The sequence below is a fragment of the Symphodus melops genome (assembly GCF_947650265.1).
Source record: "Symphodus melops genome assembly, chromosome: 5".
Taxonomy (NCBI): Eukaryota; Metazoa; Chordata; class Actinopteri; order Labriformes; family Labridae; genus Symphodus; species Symphodus melops.
In genome coordinates, this window is record NC_136695.1 from 17,507,440 (window position 1) to 17,530,558 (window position 23,119).

Sequence of the window (23,119 nt, forward strand, 5' to 3'; positions counted from 1 at the left end):
TGTCAATCTCAGTAGTTCATTTATTTATGAATCAAAGCCTTACAAATGACAAAGATTCCTCCTACAACTTGCTGACAGCTCTGAGGAGGTTGATTAAAAAAAAAAAAATCTTATCTGCTTGAATTTTAATTGGTTCTAATTTCATCAGTTCAACAATAATTACAGTGTGAATGCCATCTAGATATAGTTAAGCTTTGAAAATGAATTTGAAACTTTAATACAACAGGTAAACTTGATTTTTGGAATTGTGTGCCTGTACCTTGTGTGTATTAACTTACAGTTGTGTCTGTGAGTGTACGTTTATTCTTGAGGAAATATAGATAAGTAAAATGTAAAATCCAAAAATGTTGCTACCATTGGATAAGTACTTTATTGCAGCTGGTAAATCTTAGACATACAGCAGAGGCAGCACACATACAAACACACACAATGGGTATAGGGAGACAAGCTGGCCTCGTGAAAAGAGAAACTGTTTAACCGAGAGGTCACAGGTTCAACCTCTGTTACAGCTGAAGTGTCAGTGGACAGGTCCATGAAAGCTACTGACTTACTCCTGAGCTGCTCAGCACAACAGCATCAATAACAAAGTGAAACACGCATGGCGGCTTTCGGGATAGTTTTGAAATAACTGCAGAAAAAATTGCTATCAATAATGATTACTATCATTATCTGTAATTTGTAGAATCTCAAGGCTGCAGATGCAGCAACGTATGCACAGTGTAAACTATACCTAGTTATTCCCACACAGGAGAACATTTGTCCTTTTCACTCTTTCTGTACAATTGGTCAATTTAAAGCATATAAGGAAAATAGCCAGCATTGCATCATTATCATTAATGAATTGACATTAAATGTAAACAAACTCAAATGTATTTATTACATCTGACTGACAAAGCAGGACTGTTTCACGTGTCAGAATAAACTACATTTTAATTGCCTTGTGTTAAAGCTGCATTAAAAACTTCAACATTTTACTTTGTTCCTTGAGTTCTGCCATATTACGTGTTTGAATATTTACCGTATTAATGAAGCTTGACCAGCTTGGATCTCAGCCCTGTAAACACTTATTGCATGTTTTCACAAACACTTGTGTGTTTCTGTCGGTATCAGAGGACGATATTATTGGTGGCATCCAGGAACATAGAAAATGTTCTTCATATCTATTTTCTTCTGTTTAGACGATCAATTCAGTTGCTGTTTAAATCTTTATGTCTGAAAGAGATCTTAATGCACACATGTTCTGCAGTATGGACAAAGCAATGCACCAGCTTGGAGTGCTAAGCCTCCTGCTCTGGGTTGATAAATATAACTTCAAAAGAAGCAGCCAAACAGCTTTAGCTGGCCGACTGCACAATGAGCATAATAACTCCCCGCCCCCTGGGAGCTCAAGCCTAGTTCATTTACCCCTGCAAAGCACTGCAATGTCTGCATGTGCACATGTGTCTTTGTTTCACAGCGAGCCTCTTGGAGGCTCCCCACCTTCTGCTGCGTACAGAGCGGATGTAAGAGGGAAACCTTTTGGACCCCCTTTTTACAGAGGAAACGCATCCCCCCCCCCCCCTGTCCTCCCTCCTACTTGCCCCTCAAATGTAATGCCTGATTGACCACAGCACCCCTTAAAGAGGTCAAAGGGCAGACAAAACAGTCTGGTGTCATGGCAACCTGTGTGCCACCAACCAGAATGGGTAAGAATGAAAGGAGGGGGGGGTTGAAAGAGCTGTCAGTTAAACCTCGAGAGAACGCTAACATGTGTTTAGACTAGTGTGTGTGTGTGTGTGTGTGTGTGTGTGTGTGTGTGTGTGTGTGTGTGTGCAACATATAAACACAAACACACGTATAATGCACTTGTATTATGAAAAGCACACCCCTGATTTGTACTCCAGAGTGATTAAGCCAAACCTCTGCAGTTAAGTGTCGCACCTATTAGGATCAGAATGCACACTGCATATGTTGGGCATGTTCATGTGCTTGTCAGTGTGTGTTGTTTGTGTGTATGGGACACACTGTTGTGCAAAGGGTTCTTTGTGAGCGCTCGATGCAGTGGCAGCATTTACGTGATGGAGGGGGAGGAGGGGAGATAAATTGGAAGCAAATGCATTCAGATCAATATTAAGCTGAGAGCAGGGTGAGCGGGGTGGAAGGGGGAGAGTAGAAGGTGGTGAGTGGAGAGGGAGGGGCCACAGAGGGCCTGATTAATCATTCCTGTATTGTTATTGACTTTCTGTTACAGGGGGTGAGTCAGACTCTGAATTATGTGTTTGTGCTATTTGTGTTTGTGAGCATGTGTGTGTGTGTGTGTGTGTGTGTGTGTGTGTGTGTGTGTGTGTGTGTGTGTGTGTGTGTGTGAGAGCATGTGTGTGTGTGTGTGTGTGTGTGCATGCATGTGTAGGTGTGTGTGTGTGTGTGTGTGTGTGTGTATTTATTGTATGGTGCACAAAGTCATCAATTACAGTCCTACACTTCCCAAAAGTTTGAAACTGTAGCTGGATTAATTGTGTTCTGACTTCTTTTCTCATTTTTGAGTTCATGTAAGTACAACTTTCTGGTGTGTTTAGATTGACATATTCAACATAAAAAAAAAAATTATTATTAATGTTTTATGAAAGAGCTAATACCCTGCTCCATTTTGGAACAGGAACAAGGGAGCATAGGAGGCAGACAGGAAATCCCCAGTGACCCTCCGACTGTGACCTTGTTCATTGTCTGTGAGGGCAGGGGGTGGACACACCTGAGCAATGGCCACCTGCGCACACGCACACGCACACACACACACACACACACACACACACACACACACACACACACACACACACACTGCAGCTTTCACACTAAATCAAACAGCGAGCAATTCACGAACCAATCATCACAAAATCCAATACAATAAACAAAAATGACAAAGTGAGTTTACACTAATGTCGGTCGTAACAGTTGGCAGAGTTTTCCTCAAATTACGACCCTTTTAAAACAGCAACTTGTCAGAGGACGGGCGGCTGAGCTAACTGAATGAAACCCCCATTCAGGGTTACCTTGAACTTGAACAATGAGTCTGGTGTTTGTGCTGGGGGCCACTTCCTGACCGTTCCATCCCTCTGTGGAAGCAACCAACCGCAGCCTCTCCTTTCATCTTACAGATGTGACCCTGACGACTTGCACTGACCAGAGAACAGCCGCTCACCACAGACTTGACTTTCACCAATTGATTTTTGACTCTTGAACTGAATAGTGTGTCTGCTCTGATATTTTAAACACTGATGTGCTTTATGTTTATAGCTCATCCACCGGTTGATTCTTTGCCGTTATGATGGACTTTTTTTTTTTACACGCTGGAGCTGTATGAGCCTTGAACCACAAGGTTCTTTTCCTTATGATTCACTCTTCTCTCTTTCGGATGCTGTCATCTTTCTTTCTCCCTCCATCTTGACTGCCTACCTGCCTACCTAGCTCTGTCTGGCACCAGAGAGCTGGCGTACTCCAGTTTATCACTGTTTGACGTCGACACGACACCTTCATTACCTCTGCATAGCATGTGTACTGAATCAAAAAAGCTTGGTGAGACTTGTGAAGGAAATCCAGATATTGCCAGAGAAGACCTATAATGACTCTTTAAAACACTAAGTCCAGAAATTTAAAGATGCTTTCAACGTTTAAATTTTTTATATTCTGAATTTTATCGCATTTATTATTAAAAACGGACACAAAGAAAAATATTTAGGTAAAGGCTTAATAAACATTTTGAATGATAAATGAATTTTAATATGATTGGCATTGGTTTTAACTGATAAAGAATCACTATGAGGTATTCCCTTTCTTACTGACCAACATCAATAACATTCATGTTGCAAAATATCAAGCTCATTTTAAACTTAAACTTAAACGGCACTTAATCTGGAAAAAGGAGAACGATTTTAAAAGTAACATTTACCTTGCAGCTCATATAAAGAGAGATTGCTTTTGTTAATGTGAATAAATGCATTTGATGTTTTGTTTTTGCACATAGACTCCCTCTATTGGACCCCCCCTTTGTTCCTAGCAGTGGACTAACAGACTAAATCAGATGTTGAATTTTGACTCCATTTAATTCAAAAAACGTTATTTGTCCCCGGGGGGGCAATTCAAACAAAGAAAATAATCAAACTCAAATTTTGATTGTTAGGTCTACGAAACTGTGTATTCTACATCTCTGATGCTTGCCCTTTTTTCACCTTAACAAATTGCTAATCCAGATTTCTGTTGTGTTACTGAAAACAGTCATTGTGTGGGTAGCTGGTGACTATGTCCTGGTCCGTACCAAATCTAACTCATGAGAGGATATAAATAGATAATGCCTGAAGACAGCAACAGAGCCCATTCCTCAGAAACCTGCTTCATAAATCATACATGACCGACATACAGACGAGGACACTGGGCCAGCAGAGCACTGTGCGAGAATCATCACACTCACTCACAGTTTCACTATCAAACTCTTTCTACCCAACCCCCAACTCCTGCAGCTCTTTAGCTGTCTGCGAGACTTCTAAGGAAAAGAATGGAGCAGGGAGATGGCGAGGATCAAGTCTTGAAACACCCAGAAGATAAAGACGTGCTTCAAGAGCGAGACAGACAAAGTGGAATTGAGATAGTTTGTCAAGGTAAGAAGCAATGCTGAGAGCTACTAATGCAGAACTGAGGAATTCTCACTGCTGACTCCTAACACATTCCTACAGCCTGCAAATATTAACCCCCAACTCACCACCTCGACCTCCATATGAATGCATCAGGCAGCCACCTGGCCCCTGCATGAGGAAACTATTCATTCATATCAGCTCAGTGACTGGGAAAGATTGTAAATCTGAAGAGGAAGAGGGAAAAATACAACACAAAAAAAACAACTAAATACTAATGTTCTGGTATACTGGTATAGTTCAAATGGACACCTTCACCAAAAGCAAACATGTGGTCATTCAGTGCGCAGATATCCTTTAAAAAAATGAAGGAAAAATGCCCAATCATGTTTGACTGATTCATTAAACTGAAAGATATAAGATGATCATTAAAAAGGCAAATGTGTTAGCTCATGTTAGGGAGTATTTTGTTCTGCTCCTGGGTCCGACTCATCAGTTGAGCGTGCAGGTAGGGACTTAAGGTTCAACAGTATTGTACATGAAGTTGGTTTTCTTCTATTGCTTTATCAGAAACATTTTCTGCTGAGTATTACTTGAATACCTTCAGTGTCAAAGCAGTGTGACCAACATATCTGCTAAAGAGTAGTTTTGAATTTAGTTGAACTTGGAGAAACAATTGATGACAAAGTTGGACAGACAGACACTATATAAAGCATCATTTACATGTCTTAGACAGTGCTTCTGTATTTAAATGAATGCTGATACACAACTGAACATAACAGCTGCTGTGAGTGACACATTTTAAGTGTTTTCTTAAAACAATTATTTCAAAGCAATTAACAGGGGAATTATGTTTGGTAAGTAATAAGTGAAAAGAAATCTTCGTACACGTAGTACAACATACAATCTCATAAACTACATTCTGCAATCAACTATGTCACACTCAGCAAAACCTTCACCCAGACACTGGTAAGAATCTTAAGACCTGTTCTTGCATCTGGAGGAGAATACAAAAGCTTCTTAATAGGCAAAACGTTGTGTGACAGGTCGAAACCTTCTTAGCACTGTGCCTGGAATGCAGTGCAGCATTATTGAGATAGAGCTCTCTCAGCTCCAGCCCAGTTTCAGCTCCTTGTCCTCGAGAAGACAGACTAACACTGATGCAACTGGAACAGAGAGTCCGATGGGAATGGCTATCCCTCAGACCGTGAGAGAGCGTCAGTACATCCAAAGCGGTCACATGGTGCAGCCATTTCTCCGCACACTGGGCCACGCCGCCAGTTATGTGTGGGCCTTTTAGCTGTTTTTCCCCCCGTCGGGGCTACATAATTCATAACCAAGGTATGTTTGACAAAGTGAAAAACATTAATGGCTTTCTCTTCACTTTAAAGTTCAGATCAGTAAGTGACAGCCTCAGGTTAAAACCAATTTAAATAACAGATACATTAGTCACTACACTAACCCATGGTAATCCAATATTTTGTACAATATATTCATTATAGTTAGAGAGCAGCAAGCACTTCTGAGATGTGTTGAATGCCTCACATGTTTTAACAGCAGCAAGTGGCCTTCATGCATTCAATATTTCTTAATCTCTATTTTCAATTGTTTGGAAAAATTCTATTAAAAGATGAAAGAAGAAGCTTAATGTTGAATTAATGTAATGTGCATAAACCACATATTCAAATTGTTGCATGTTAAACTTCATGTTCAATATTGAGTTAAACTTTAGAAAAATGAACATCAGTTAAAAATGAAACAACTGGTTTGATGCCAAAACAAATTCTGTCATCTGTCAGGAAAATTTGAGCCACAGGAGACATAAATACAGACTCTTCAGTTAAACTGAGCACTGAGGATGCTTGTTGTGCAAGCTAAAGACTGGCACATGCCCCCAGCAGGATAACATCATCGATTCAGCTATCAAGGTTGATATATCGTGATCTTTAGCATCAGTGACAATAAAAAAAATCACAGGTCCCTTACCCAATTTGTATGTTTGTCCACGTGCTACAGTAGAAATTTAAATAATTTGGGTTTTAAAATAATGTTTGAAGACAATTCAGACATTTAGCAACTTCAACCTGGGTCCTGGAAACTTGTAACTGGAGCATTGTTTCCACTACACTCTGATAGAACAATCCATTTTTATCACGAAAATAAATGGCTGGTCAACTCGCCATGTAAAAGGTCAGTGAATTTAACTTTTTGGGGCTATAGCAACTTTCTTTATTGTTCTTTTGGAAAATAATGTCTTGAATTTTGAATTGTTTTGCATAATAATGATTGCGTGTGTATACCGTTTTATAAATATCTCTTCATTGTTATGAGTATGTATCTTAAATAGCTATCTTAAATAGTCTAATGAGTTTAATGTATTGGATTTTACTGCGAAAGGTGACTAGCTTTAGCTTCAAGGCCTCATGCTCATGTCTTGATAAAATGAGTGCATCTCTGTATTTGACAATAATTGCTTGCCCCCCCGGTTAATTCATCTCAAAACTACACAAGTTTCAAATCAACTTTGTCTTTACAGCAGGCCTCTGCTTAACCCTGTCCATCACCCAACCGTCATCAAGGTCGCCTGTCTTGGACTTTGTTTCCAGTATCAAACCTGGAGTTAAACCTGTAGTGAACAACATCCCCTGCCGAATGGTATATTTAAGAAACTGGGGTATCTGTGTTGGTTTGTCTGCTTGTTGGGGGCACAGAGACTGGAAGAAGCTATCAGGTCTCAAAGGAGATGGAGCGGCTTGTTGAGAACATGGACAGTATGACGATGGATCCCAGACCTTCAGTGCACATGTAAGGTACAACAGTGACTTGTCGATTTTAAACAATGGAGACGAGGCTTAGCTCAAACAGGACAGCAAGGAGGATGAAGAACAAAGTGCATGCATGTATTCACGATGAGGTTTGGTGAACAAGGGACACATACTGAAAGCACTAACAAATAGTAAAGGGGAAGAAGAGGGTGGGACGTGTCAATTCCAGAGCAGGGAGGATGATGGTCAAATATTTCAAATACTTTCTGTCATCTTTTTAACACTTTCGTGGCAGCCAAAGCTAAAACCAAAACATTCACTCCCTGACTGAATAGTCAGTAAAAATTAAAAACCCCAGCGATACACACTCACAATTGGCACACAAGTGAAAGCCCCGACCCCGTTCTCCCTTTCCCTTGTCCCAACAACTGGGCCTAAAAAGCGACCAGATTTTTTTTTTTTTACTGACTCTCAGCTCTTTCAACACACATAACATTCCTTGTCAAGCCAATACAGTACATAAAAGACATAGCTAGATTAAAGGAGAAGAACGGATACATGGGAAAATGTTCCAGAGGGAGTGGGAGGAAGGAAAATGACTTTAGGTACACAAACTAACAGAGAGCATAGCAGAGCCCAACAGTTAAACCAAGAGCACAAAGGCAACAAAAGGGTAAAACACTAAGATCATGTATGTACATTATTTCTTTTCTACTGTTAAAGAATTTAAATAAAGTGGACGATCACTGAAGAGCACTAAAGCTTAGGTTTCAGAGGTCAGCCTCTCTCTCTCTTTTTTTTTTTTTTTTTACCTTTTCCCGCGTTTCTTCCTCGTTTCCAACTTGATTCCTCCTCTGTGTCCCCTCTTCCTCACTCTCAAGTTAGTGCCTCCCCTCTGGACTTGAAGCCTTGCATCTCTATTTCACTCCAGCCTCGTCACACTTTATCCGCTGTTGCCTCATTCTACTCTTCCACAGACACCGTTTCTCTTTCCTTCACCCCCCTAGGCTCAGGACTTTGAAGGGAAACATGCCTTATGAACGAAGGGATATCAGCAGCATGTGGTAATAGTACAGGATGAGTACTTTTTTTCCCCCCTCTCAGTGTTGTGCTGGAGCTGTGCTGAACCGGTTCCACCTTACGCTACACGAAGAGCAGAGAATACGGAGAATGCAAGTGAAGGCATCAGTCATCGTATGTGTGTGTGTGTGTGTGTGTGTTAGTGTGCATTCATGCAGCAGGGTAGGAATGAAGGAGAGGAGAGGGAGGGACAGAGATTGAAAAAAAGGAAGGTGGGAGGGAAAAGGAGGAGTATACGTGGAGAGGGGCAAAGGGGAGGAGACATTTTTTTTCTCAGCTTTCCTGTTCACATTTTTTTTCAATCCCCCACTCTTTTTTTTTTTATTTTTTAAATGATCCCCATACTGTCTCCGTGTACACATCTGCCTTGTCAATAGGTCATTATTCTGCTTTTCCACGACTGTTTTCCCCTTGTCAAATTCCCCTTTGTTAAAGCCAGCTGTGTCTTTAAGCCAGTGCACTTGAACTCACAGAGTGCTTTCCTTCTCTGTGTACTTCCCCCTATGCTGGCCCCTCACACAGGAAAGAGACACAGCTTGTAGGAGAGAGAGAGGGAGAGAGAGAGAGAGAGAGAGAGAGAGAGAGAGAGAGAGAGAATGACAGAGGGGCAAAAAGGGGCAGAGAGAAATGCAGATGGGGGAGGGGAGATGTTTGTAAATGGTGCTTCAAGGCTTTTAAAGACTTGGAAATCAGTTCAAGAAGTACATAAGATGTGTAATACATAAGCTAAATATTGCATTCCGAGCACAAGTTTCTATATTACAATTGAAGGCTCGATCATTATTAAAGAAATGCTTAATGTGTTTGGAGGAAAGGTGAGAGAATGAACTGCTGCTGAAATATTGATTTGCGATATAAATTATGCCCGTGTGCCTGAAACATCATGAAAGCGTACAGCCGAGAAAGTGCCAGGTTAAGGTCAGACCATTAAGAAGAACTGCAAATATCTGCACAAAATTTCCATGGCAACCGCTGACACACAGGTGAAATGTTTCATAATAACACAACTCTTTTACATCGAGGGTCATAAAGTGGGCTATTATATGAGCTCGTGCTTTTAACTGTTGCTCTATTTTTCATACAAAAGGAAAGCGAGTGGGCAGTCCGCTCACCTTGACTGATTTAATTGTTGAGACAGCAGAGGGGGAGACAGAGGGGAGGCAGCAGCTACGGCAGGATTCGATTGCAGGCCAGCGGGGGCATGTGGTGAACTGAACCACCCGACGCCTCTTACAGAACAGCTTTGAATATGTTAAGTTGTTCGACGCACAAGTCGTCCTTAAGTATTTACAGAGTTTGCACAGTTGACTTTAAGTTCATTAAAACATCCAACATCAAAGTGCCCTCCGGGTTAACTCAGAAAAGAGTTTGGGGAGTTTTGGGGAGAGAGAAAAAAAGTCGCCAACAAAACAGAGGAAAAATAGTAAACTCAACAGGTATTTAAACACTCATAGCTGTGCTGGTTAACAATATTCTTAGACAACAAGTATGCATATTGTGTCGTACCATACAGTACAGTCTGATCGGGTCGGAACTGAACGTCTATCCTAACAAATGGAATAGAATCTACGTGTCGTGTACCAGATATCATATTATATAATTTTGAATCAGATCACATGGTACAGTATGAAATGAATGCTATGCTTTCACACCTCACTGTATAACATCATGTTGTATTTTGTTGCATCATATTTTGCTTTATAGAGAAGCACATCACATAATTTGGACTCAACCTATTTTCTTCAGCTTTAGGTTAAGTCAGCTGAACAGTCTTTTATGTGTAAAGTTGTTGTATGATTTTGTATTGAATTGTACTGTATGGTATTACATCATATTGTATTGTATTGCTTGGTGTTGTTTTTTAATTGCATTGTATGTTAAGGGAAAACATTATTTAAAATACTTGTTGACACATTTTATTTAAAGCTATGGTAACTGAGATCAGCAGGGCAGTCTTTAAGTGTGAAGTGTAATATATCGTGTTGTTTAGGAAGGTATGACATGAAATTGTATTGCAACATAACATATTGTAATAATGAAAAACAGAAATGTATCTACAAGTTTACATTAGTGACATTAGATATGTTTTACATAAGATAGTGCCAAGAATTCCCATAACTTCTCTACTCAGTCTGCTTCTTTTCAAACTCAACAACATGCTTATTTCATGTGCACATGAGAGTATTTCATGTACGATGTTTGTTAAATATATATTTTTACAACAATTATTGATTTATTGTTTGTTTACTCTATTCTTTCGTCCTTTTGGTATAGTAGTGTTTATTCCTACTGCACTTAAAGGATGGTTAGAACTTTAATGTATGTACACTTTGTTTAGACTGTAACCCTGAGAACCAAAGAAAGGGTTGAAATATAGGCAATTAAGAAGTCACCCTCCAAATTAAATCTAGTGAGAAATGGCCAAATCCTGTCCTGGCTTAGATCAACAAGCTATAAGGGTTGATGTAAGGCTGTCTTATCTAAAGAAAAAAACATTGTGCGGGGGAAGATGTCAAAATGAAGTGCTCTTGAACCCTAACACTGCATGGCTTTCTGCAGAAATCTTTAAAAGGATGGAAGACTTTTGTAAGAGCTAATGAGAAACAAGAATAGTAGGTGGTTGTCTAATTAACATTTTTAAAATGAGATTTTACTTGGCATGGTGGAAATGTCTGAGGGTTTTAGTATTGACCTGTCCTTTTCATGTGGTTTTTTTTATTTTCAGTTACTTTTTTACTCAAACTAAAGTAAAAGTTCATCATCTTCTCCATCTGCTCTAATTCTGGGCATTTGGGTGGAAGTCTCAACCATCTCACTGGGCTGATGATGCTATCCAGCATGTTCCAAAGAGTGTGTGCTCTGGGGTTTTTCTGCCCCATACGAATTTGGGCACACTTGACTTAAAGTGTAAATGCTTCCCGGGTACTAGCATCTCAATGTAGTGGCCGACCCCTTGTTTGTGTAGTGATACTGGGTGTACCTCATCGGTAAGAAAAGGGGCCCCGTTGGTCAGTCTGGTAGCTGTAGGTTGCTCCAAGTGGCCTCTCTGTTCACAGGCCGGTGGCTGCTTTGCCCTGTGTTTTTGGATAGGCCTTGCGCCTTCTGGACCAACTAAAGCCGCTACTCTGTCTATCACTTGTGCTTCTTGCAGCCTGCAGGGCCTTATACCCTTCTTGGCATGTTAACAGTGCACACTGGTAAAATAGTTTTTGGGGCTGTATTAAAGAGCTACCCATTACATATGGTGGAAAGATAGAGAATAGAGAATGCAGGGTTACATTGTAACCATGGTTCTCCATGTAAAAAGACTATCAATATTAGTCACAGCCACATTAACACTTACTTATTATATTTACATTTTCCTCAAGCAGTATCAGTTCCGAAAATATTTTTACAACTTAAAAAAAGTCAAAAATCTGGACATTGATGTATATTAGATAGGGTTGTATTCAAGACCTCACTAACTAAGGCCAGGACATACCCGAGACCAGAATGCTCAGAAACCGAGTCAAGAGCAAGACATTTAGGGATTGACAGAAACCAAGGCAGGGGGAGACTGAGACCAGACCAGAACCATAAACATCAATGAAAAATCTTGTGTGCAGCAAGCATGTCACGAACTTGGACCACTTTAAAAGATAAACTCCTGCACACTGTCTAACTTGCAAACAAAATTTGAATATTTTGGTACTAGACCTTCATTGGGCAACTGTCCAGTACAAAAATGTTTCTTTTAAAATTGTGTTTGCAAGTAAGACAGCGTGCAGGAGTTTATCTTCTGATAGGACACATTGCTCTCCTACGCAGCTGTCTGCTGACACAAATGTGCAAAGGTTCTTTTCAAATTTGACTAACTTAGACCATAACATCTGAAAGGTTGCGGCCATAACCAGGGGGTAAAAATCTAATTGTGAATTGATTGAAGTTATTTACTCTTTTAGAAAGGGCTGTATTCCTTCTAATCCCAGTAATAATGTGGAAATATAATATTACAAATATAATAATATAATGCCTGTCAGTGGTGATTTTGATTTAAAATCTGGATTCCGCCGCGTCTGTGACCGAGACAAGGCAGGTAAAAATGCTTTAGACGAGAGAAAGACGGTCTTTCGACTACTACAACACTAATATTAGCCAAATACGACAACTAATTCAACACAATTGTCAATCCACTCTGGTTTTAGACTAAATGGGTAAGTATGTTTAATGAAATAGCGTTCTTCCAGCCATTTAAGGAGAGACTTCTTGTCTATATTGGCCTAAAAGCTGAGATTGGTTTGAGAACCAGATGAAGAGTGATCTTTGTGCTCAAACTTGAACGTATGGAATTCTTTTTTCCTTCTACTTATCTTACTAACTGTTAATGAGTTCAGACCCCAAGTTGAAAACCTCCGCCAAATAAATATTCAAAGATAAATACATTGACCATTTTTGCCAGCTTGGAACGAGGGTCTCCCATAATTACATCCTATTTGAGCAAATGCTTATTTCTGGTGTTTTCTCAGAGATAGCAGACACAGATGAATGTGACAACACTGATCCTAAAATGCACTAGATATAAGAAAGTGGGGTACAAATTGTCTAGTAGTTAGGTCACACCTCGTGCATGGAGTTTATTGTCCTCCAAGCAGCGGCTTGGACACATTATACAGTATATACACACATATAAAGAAAAACATGTTCTTAACTAGCCTCTGTCTTGTTGGTGTGATTTGACTACAAGGCGCCAATCTGAGAAAAGCAAACTTTTTCAATCTAAAAGAGGGCACTGGTCTAATGCACTGCAAATACAAATAGGTATCGACCCACTGTGTTGAGGGGAGAGGGAGGGAGGGAGGGAGGGAGGGAGGGAGGGGGATGGGTGGATGATAAAGGTCATAGGAGGTGTGTGCTGCATTCGTTCATACCTTTTGCCAAGAGTCACGTCGCACACTTAACCACATTTGTGTGGAGCATAGAGAATGGAGACGGTCAGGATGCCATGAGACACACTCATCTCTCTTGCAAAGCAGACAAACTGTTCCCTAAAGCCCAAGGACAGCCATTACCTGAGGGGGGAGAGAAAGGCAGCATGTGTGTGAGGGGAAGAGATGCTTATACTAGCGCTGATCTTGAAAGGGCCTGGCCGATCGATGGCATTAAGCTCCCTGCGAAAGAGAGAAATCAATATGTTTTTAAAGGTGAAGCAGCCTGCATGTGGTGTATGCGTGTGGGCTTCATTGATACCGCGAGACATGTTTAAGGAGAACTGCTCCTGAAATGAATGATCACATTTTGAGGTCAAGGGGTTTTGTTTCCAATACTTATACATAAAAAATACACTTAAGAGAGACATTAAAAAGTGTGTTTGTATCCAAGTTTGAGTTTTGATTGTTTTGTTGAATACTGGTCAGTGTTTGAGGATTTTAAATGACAAATGGACAGAGAAAATCAGTGGCTTTCAGAAAGAAAAAGAAAAAGAGGCACTACAACATCTGACTCTAAGAAAATCAGCGGCTTGTTTAAAGACATCAAATTGCAAACAGTCTTATAGTTACTGACAAGAATTACCTCCAGAAGTTCTTCTCAAGAACATTGAGTAGGAAGGATGTCAACAACAGAATACAGAAAGACAAAAATAGAGGGGAGAATAAAACTAAGGAAGCAATTTAATATCCATCAATATAGTCAAACACTGCTAATCAATACCAAAGACACCCAACCTTAAAAACTTTCTTCTTCTCTCATCCCGCTCACAGCTTTATTTCTCTATATCTCTCTTTATTTATCTCTCATAAGCACTCACAGCAATCATTTACTCTTCACTTGGCATCTGGGACAAGGAGAGCGATCTAGTAGAGGCAGAAGAGAAGAGGAAAATCCAGATCTGACACAGTGTCCTCACTGTACCTGCAATGATACTAACACAAATCACTGTATCTGTTAAATAAATCAATGTTTAAGATAATGAAACATAGTACCGAAAGTAGCAATATAGAGCACAAACTCAAAGTGAATAAGATATCTGAGAAACGCCAGAAATGCATACAGAATACAGCTACAAATACAGATCAAGATAATGACTTCTTCCTTTCAAATTTTAAAATGACTTCATATTTCACAAATCAAAGTAGTGTAATAAAGATAGAAAGGGCAGGGATTTTTGTCTGCTTTGTTTGAGAGCAATGTGTTGCAGAAACATGCAACCAACAGCTTAAAGTGGATGAAATCTAAGCAAAGAAGCCAGCCTGCCCTCTAGTGGTCTCACAGGGAACAAAATAAATGCATCATAATTGATAGTTGCTAAAAAAAAAACATAAAGTACATTAACTGAAACCGTGTAGTGGGCCTCCAATCTTTTGTCTTTTGTTTTTTTTTAATTGGATGGGTGGATATTATGAACTCTATACTTCGGTTCTCCTATAAGACAAAATGTATTAAAAAATGTATTCATGTTGAACACACTAATATATAGCTGGACCTGTATCACTGTGTGTAATACAGAACTACTGAAGTATACAATTCTTTGGATGAAGTCTAAGGACAAAGTAAGGATCAAGTTTATCCTTATCCTTGAAAAATGGAAATATGCTCCCCAGGCCTGTGTTAATAAAGGAGCACAGACCCAGAGATACATTCTGAGACATTATGGGAATTGTTAAACATTAAATCTTTTCATTGACATTGTTAATTTTTACTGGATAAAAACAATTCTCTAAGTTGGCCTAGCAGCCAAATGACGTGACACAGTGAAAGTTGTTGTGGGATTTCATTTACATTTGAAGGTTGTTATACCTTACAAAAGATTTTACATTGATCGCCCTATATTTTTTGAAGAGAAATATTGTTTTAATCCAATTTGCCAGTTTTAGTTACTGATTATTTAAGATTACTCTAAGTGAATCTGAAGGTAAGTATATGACTTTGACATATAACGGAGACTTCCTGTTGTTCTATTAAAACATTAACCTTTACTGTCACAACTAAGGGGAAGAAAACATTTGAAAAGACATTTAAAGAGTGAAACAGGGAGCTGCTGACTAAATGAATTATTTAGGGGCCTTATAACATAAAAATCTCTAGTTATGTATTGCTTCATGATTATTGTTTATGGCTTAACATAAATCAGCACACCTTTTAGAGTGCCAGGCTGTAAAAAAGAGTTCCTTGTATTATTTTGTTAATCTTTACTCCTCAGGACAAAAGCATCCCATCGGACAGAACATGAATTAATGATGATATGAAAGGTCCATATTCATTGATTACCAACATTACCTCTATTTTAGTGATGGATAGTGTCTGAGTACATGTACAAACATGTTCTAACCAGGCTACAGTTTTAATGTAGTAATATTTTACTTTTGTATTCACAGTGTTTTATTTTCTTGATAGGTTACTATTCATTTTAAAGAGGTTACATAGGCTTCTGATGCATCAACATTTAGGCTAAACTAGTTCACAGTAAAATGTGGCAGATATGTTTCTGTTTTGACTTTTTGCTTAAATACAAACTTTCAATGAAGGGCCTCAGTGCGGATGTCACCTAATGATATACTTTTACATTGCCGCTATGTAGCCTGAATTGCCCCACGGGGACAAATACATTTTTTTTAAACTGACCACCGAAAAGTTGTTCTTATAGCTACAGACGTGTCACATATCACATGTAACCATTAATTGAGTTATCTGTTTCATCATTCACATGCGTTTTTGAGGTGTGCCTTAGAAAAGGGCCAATATTGGTAGACTACTTAAAGACTATACTATTAGGTCACCACATTGTTTTCCATCACAAATTATCAAGACATTGACAAAAACAGCCTGTGCGAGGGGCAGTTAGACATAAACAGCTATTATTATGATGACATCAAATGTCATCATGGGATAGTAAAATTAGCCTTTGAGCGGAAGAACAAACGTAAACCTGTATAAGTAGTAGTAGTAGTAGTAGTAGTAGTAGTAGTAGTAGCTATTACACTCAGAGAGTAAAACCCCCACCCAGCTGTTTACCTTGACTGCCCATATTTGGGTCGGGCGGGGTTGTCGCTCGAGACTGTAGCCAGTCAGCGCGTGCTCACGGTGCTGAGTAAAGGAAGTGAGTCACGCTGACGGTAATGTTACGTCTCTGTTGCAGCAGCAACGAGAACAGCTTGGAGAACAAGGAAGCAACATGTGCTTACCATAATAACTCCAACACATCACACACCAGCGCAGCCAGGCAAGCAAGAAGCAGCCGAGACACAGCGAGCCGAGGACAATCACCTCCGAGTCACAATTGTTTTCAAAAAACGGTGAGTAGCCTATCAATTGTTTTTATAAATTTGTAGAATTTGATTATAATTTTGGTTTACATGTAGTCTGTTCTAGCGCACTCGTATTGGTTAATGTGGCGGTGGTGTTTCTATTAGGCTAAATTATATGGGTTTTTTTGTATTTGAAGTGTGTCTTTATTGTCTTGTTTAATTTGTATGTTTTATTGTTGTTTCACTCGTTAAACCTGTGGGTCAAAGTAGTTTGTTTGACCTTCTGCAAAAGTTGTTCGCACCAACCTTTTAAAACTATTCAAGTAATTACAATACCAAAATGTAATTACACAAGTGCGCGAAATTGCCTTATTAAATTGGAGAAACCTCGAGGAGGCAAATTCTTTATCGAAATGACTCTGAAGACTTCTAACTACTTATTTCCATCGGGGGGGTTTCCGCTGTGTCACAAACAAGAACACAAAGCGACATTTCCAGTAGTCTGTGCAATACGCCGAGTGACGTTTCCCTTATTAAAGCCCAGAGAAAGAAACTATTATTTAAAAAGTGGGCACTAAATGTAACTATTCTTTGGTCTTAATTGTGTCCTCTCCTCTCTTTATCGATTGAATACAAACGAACAACCCCAGACCAACACGTGTCCTCTCCCTGGGTCACGCAGACTGAAGTCGTGGCTTTGTTTTGTCTCGTTGTTTTACACGCAGGCGCGAAAACAACAAGTATCATTGTCACCTTTTGTGAATATCGTCGAAACTAGGACCTGAAAGGGATTTAAAATCATCACATGTGATTGCCTGCCAATCACATTTTTTCCAGCCTTCTAGGTCCTGATAACTCTGATTATAATGTTGCATGCCAGATTGTTAGGCATACTCTGGGAAACATTTTAAGGGCAGGCCAATGATAATATTAATAATAATAATAAACAACAAGATGATAAATGTCACACACAATAAATGATCTGCTATGTTTCACTTCAATGAGACCAAATACAGACACACATTCAGTCATAATGTGTATGTTAGGTTAAACAGCTCTGACTCTTCATAGTCTAAGTTAACGTGTTGTGTCTGCACACAAACAATCCGAACATTATAAACAGTCAGGGATAATGGCAGTAGGTCACTGTTGGGAAAACATGGTGTGCAGATTTGCGGGGAGCTTTTTAGGGCCTCCATTGAACCCTCTGATTATATTAAAGAAAGACTTATGCAGGTGACGTTATCGATGAAAACAAACATCATTACAATTATATCTAGAAACATTTGTTATTATGATGATTAGATCACATTATACTCACTCAGTTAAAAATACATTGGATGGTAAATTGTCATAGACTTGGACAAAGGACTTGAAAGCACTTCATAATAATCTGATTTTACAAAGTAGAAAATCACAAAAATATCTTCAAGTCATTGATTCCCCTGTTAATGTATTTATCTAATTTGTTATAACAGCTAACAGTTTATCTGTTATAACAAACTGTCTGTCTTTTGGTTTCTTTAAAACCTTTTATTGATCAGAAATGTTCATTAGGAATGGGTCAAAATATCTGTAGAAAGTGGTAACCTTGGTTTATAAGAACAAATTATGTATTTGCATCAATTAATGTTGTCACACTTTCCCCTCATACTTAAAAATAGAATCAATCTTTGATTCTATTTTCTTTAAAAAGTTGATCACTGGAGATCGAGACGAAATGGGAAAAATAACATTTATGGAAATCTCTGTCAGTCAACTTAAACAGTTTGTGTGGAATTCCTGTCGCCTCTTGAGGTGTTATATTTGGAGACATTGAAGTACAAAACACCTTTTAACATTCTTAACAGGTGTGTGTGGGTGGGGAAAAATCTGAAAAATGGAAAACTGACCAGAAAAACCTGTGTTCATGTTTGTGTGTCAGACAACTTGACAGTGTGAAGGTCAGCGTGATTCACAACCTGTTGCTGGTGGAGTTACAGAAGCCAGGTGTTATTGTACAACAACGTGAGAAATACATGCATTTTGAGCCTGATCGCAAAGTATCAAACCTTTTGTCAGATCATAAAGCTGTTTAAAATAAGGATCTCCTCATAGTTAAGTTCATGGAAAATATATTAGTTAATGATTAAAAGTTACTTCTGCCTCATCTTCACATTGTGTATCACATCCTCGTCACTTCCCTGAGAGCGTAAGCTGTGGCTTCATCTAACAGTGTAAATAACAATTTTCTCACCAAACACATTACACAGGGTGAAGATACTGTACAGTGGCGTGTTCCAATCCAGAATAACAAATGACTGTCAAGCCTAGAAGTTGAAAGCACGACACTCTCTCTCTCTCTCACTCTCAAATATCTTGGTTTTTACTGAACACGCTCTTCTCTCTGGTCAGGCTGACTTTGGTGCACAACCCAAACGCTATCACAGGACTTATGTCGTGATGACATCATGGATTTGCATTTTAAAAATATCTATGCATCAACGCACATAGCGCTAGTTTGCATCTTGTTTGCCTGAATACAAACTAACCTTTCTGTCATCTCTGAGCTGTGCCCTGTAGCTGTAAAATGTCTGGCACTCTCAGTACACAGCTCCGCTGAAGGTTATAAAAATAGTAAGCTCAGGGACAACTGCACAGAGAAGCGCTGCTATCACACACACGCGCGCGCGCACACACACACACACACCCAGCTCACTGAAGGCAAGTCAAAGTCTGTGACCCAAATCTTAAATCGCTCTACCCCTCTATAAGTTGTTAACAAAAAGAGATATTTGTGATTTCCCAGAAACACCAGAATGACCTCGCTGGCTCCAGTCCTCGAGTTAATTGTTTAATCACCTCTTCTTTGCAGACATAATGAAAAGAGAAGTAAAAGCTGGAGTCGACTTCCTCAAACGTCTGGTGTTGGCACGTGGCAAGCTTGATGAAGCCAAGGCAGAACTGTTTTCTGAGAAGCTTCAGAAACTCTTATGTGACAAGTATGAAGACCATTGGTATCCCGACTCTCCCAGCAAAGGCCAAGCCTACAGGTATAGATATCAAATACAGTCATTTTGTCTAATCTATAAAATTGGTGGCGGATACCCATGGATTGCAGAATTGAATATCCGCAAAACAGAATTTTGAATACTTTAACCTTTCCAGATGCATCCGGTTAAATAACGGAGGACCCTGTGATGGAGAGGTCCTGAAGGCATGTGAGGAGAGTGAGCTCACACACAGTGAGCTCGGCCTTCCACACGAGATCACGCTGTGGATCGACCCTCTGGAGGTGTGCGCAAGGTGAGTCACCGGCTGGTCTGCTGAGTCGGAGGCAGAGAATGTAACAGACTGACGTGCTTTACCAACAAAGAAGAACTTCTCAGTCTGGCATTCTGTGAAGTGACAAAGTGCAAAGCAGGAATATTAGAAATAAACTGTCATTGTTTGGTCTGCCTGTCTTTGCAGAGCCGGGGAAAACAGCAGGCCCTTCGAAATAGCCTCGTTTGAGGAGGGTGACACGGACTCCGTAAAGGGAGAACACGATGACTCCTCAGTGGCGTCTTTAAACCTGGACACGTCAGACTACCATTCTGCTACCTCTTCAGATTGTGGCTCCACCGCCTCGAGTGACACAGAGGAGGAGGCAAAAGAAGGCGAGACGGAAGGGGAGCAGAATAAAGGACAGGAGGAGGTTGTCGAGACGAATGAGGAGGCAGAAGGCGAGCCCTACACCGTAGTGATGGTGCCCAGGGTTCGAAAACGGCACGGGAACGGACCAAATAAGGTCAAATACGTCCGAAATATGGTAATTATTGTCACCTGACACTTCAGGGTTGAAGCATGGAATATTATTTATTGGTCTTTAAGGAATCCAAATAAAAGACTGTTTTATTCATATAGCCAAAAAACCGATGACATGCATTCCTCCTCGAACCATAGAAAGTCAGTGTGTCCAAAAATGATAGCATGTCAGTGAGGCACACTGAGGGAGTGTAGTGCGAGTTCACCATCCTGCTGCTGTTGTACTTGCTTGAAAATTCAATTAATCTGTTGAAGAAATGGTGCACAACAAATTCACTAATGATATGTGTTTGAGTTATGGTCGTTATAAAACTACTTCCCAGATGTTTTAAGATTGTACTGAGCCTTAAGAAAACAATGAAAGGTCATATTTGTGTCCTGCTTCTACAGATTTCTGTTGAACACCGATGCATAGTCCACAGAGAGGGTAGGGCATTCTGAAAGACAGACGTGTGGGTTATTGACTTAGGTCTTTATATGGTGTCTTATGTCATCAGTGCGATAAAGTTTCAGCCTTACATGTTGTAGAAAGGAAAGTACCATTGATTCCTCTTGTATGGACTATTTTACCAGCCATGCTGGAAGCTCTTCACCTCCTAATCTCTTGTGCTTCTTCCAATCTCTCTCTGTTCAGCTCCCTGCTAGCCTCCAGTACTTCTACCAGCCTGCACCAGTTTGGCCTCAGTACAAGAAGGGGGCTCCCATGTTTCTCAACTCAGTGTGTGTGCCTCCAACGCCGCCGCCTCCTCCTCCACCCCAGCAGGTGTTTGGCTTCTACATCCTGCCCCAGCCGACTCCACAGTTCATTCTGCCTCAGGCGGCCTTGCAGCCGTGGGGGGGTGTGAAGAGTTAGACCGTCCAGGAAGTTTTTGGTGAAGATGGATATGAGCAATACAGGGTCCTTCAACTGAGCCATTCCATGTCAAATCTCAGCTGTGTGTCAGAGTTTAACTTTGGCCAAGAAAAGTAGAGCTGAAGGTTATTCTGCGCACAACTTCTTATGATAACTTTTTCCTGTTTCACATTTCTGGTGGCTTGTAATTTATAGCTTATTCTCAGCACAGAGATGCCACTGGACCTATGTTTTTTTATTTTTATTTTATAATAATCCATCAAGTCTGCACTGCTTATTTGTTAATTTGGTTTACAGTAAGACTGACTGACTCAGGAACTCTCAGCAATATCCTCAGAGCCAAACAGATGTCTGTTCAGGGGTTTTATCTCTTATTCTAGCAGTCTTTGTATGTCTTTTGTTTCCACATGTTAAGGGTCCCTAAACTGTAAACATCATAGCTAATCAATGTAACACGAAATTCAGGGTTTTAATCTACTGTAGCTAGAGTGATGATTTCTTTATATTAAGAAATATATATATTTTTTTACTAAACATATTGTAAATAACACACAACTTAGACACCATAGATTGATGCACACTTTCTAACCTTGCTCTTTTATCATTGTTGTAATATATACAGCCACAACTGGAGGGCACTCACCTCAAAGCTTGTATGTGAATTTGCTATGAAATTGTGTGAATATATATATATATATATATATATATATATATATATATGGCTGCTGTATATCCAAGCTATCTTAGAGTAGTGTTTTTAAGGCTGTAAATAACTGCTTCATTAATAATTTGCTACAGCTATATCAAATGTGAATGCATGTTTCACTATGATTTTTATCTGCATTGATTTTTTTTTTAAATTTGTGTGCGTGTATGGAACCCTGTTGGTTCAAAGGCTATTTATTTTATGGAAATGCAACTTGCAGATTATTAAATCAACGCAAGCCTGAAATGATCACTTGTGTCCTCTGCTTTTATTTGCTGTCGGTTTGTGGCAAAGTCCTTAAGAGACAAACCACTCCTTTGTCAATGAGCAGCAATGGCCGTCATTCTTTCAGCTTAACTCTCAGGATGCTGCAGCTGAAGGACTCGTGTACACTCGGTGCGTCATCAGCTCAAGGCCATTCTGAAGGATGTGAGAACAGTTTGTAACTCCTTTTTCTGTGGAGGGTTTGCAGGAAATGAAGGAAGTATTGGCAACTTAACTGAATAAGTCTAAATAGGAAGTAATTTCCAACAGCTAGGCAGAATGTAAAGACTGTACATATTTACATCGATAAATACTCTCAAAAAGGCTTACTCACATTTAAAAATTTGACACTGGGGGGAGGGGGAACGTGAAGGCCAGTACAATGTAAGCACAACTTGACTTTTGATTAGTCAGCAACAAGACAAGGATAGTTCCACCACAAGAGGTCACTATAGTGTTGTTTTGGAACAATCCAACACTTGGAGTAAGTTAATGCACAGACCGCAGTGTTGGTGCATACAGTAAATGCATTGGCTACTTGTGTTCGTTGTAAAATATTTGTTTGTGCAATATAATTTGAACCACATCCATTTTCTCATCTTGTCAGCTCTAACTTGCAAAATGTCGTAGTCCAAAGAAGAAAAGAAAAAAATTAACAGGATAAAAAACTGTTTTATACTTAACATTTATTCTGCGTTTGTGTCGTGGAAAAGGAAAGTTGCACACCAGGAATAGTATGTGGCAGACAGAGTCATTCTCAGAAAGTAATAAGCCATACAAACGGAGTAGGCTACAGGGCCGAGTGAGCGCGCCGAGCCCCTGCTCCGGCAAATGACATCAGT

At 39.7% G+C, this 23,119-nt stretch overlaps 1 protein-coding gene across 1 annotated transcript; it reads left to right on the top strand.

Annotated features, from left to right (window-relative positions):
• Window positions 1-16,494: 16,494 nt before the first annotated feature.
• LOC306824775 (protein BTG3) lies at window positions 16,495-22,263 on the top strand. The gene is made up of 5 exons (XM_079345120.1): window positions 16,495-16,716; window positions 19,523-19,700; window positions 19,816-19,953; window positions 20,119-20,458; window positions 21,089-22,263. The coding sequence occupies exons 2-5, from the start codon at window positions 19,528-19,530 to the stop codon at window positions 21,305-21,307; spliced, it is 870 nt and encodes a 289-aa protein (XP_079201246.1). The 5' UTR covers window positions 16,495-16,716; window positions 19,523-19,527; the 3' UTR covers window positions 21,308-22,263.
• Window positions 22,264-23,119: the final 856 nt, after the last annotated feature.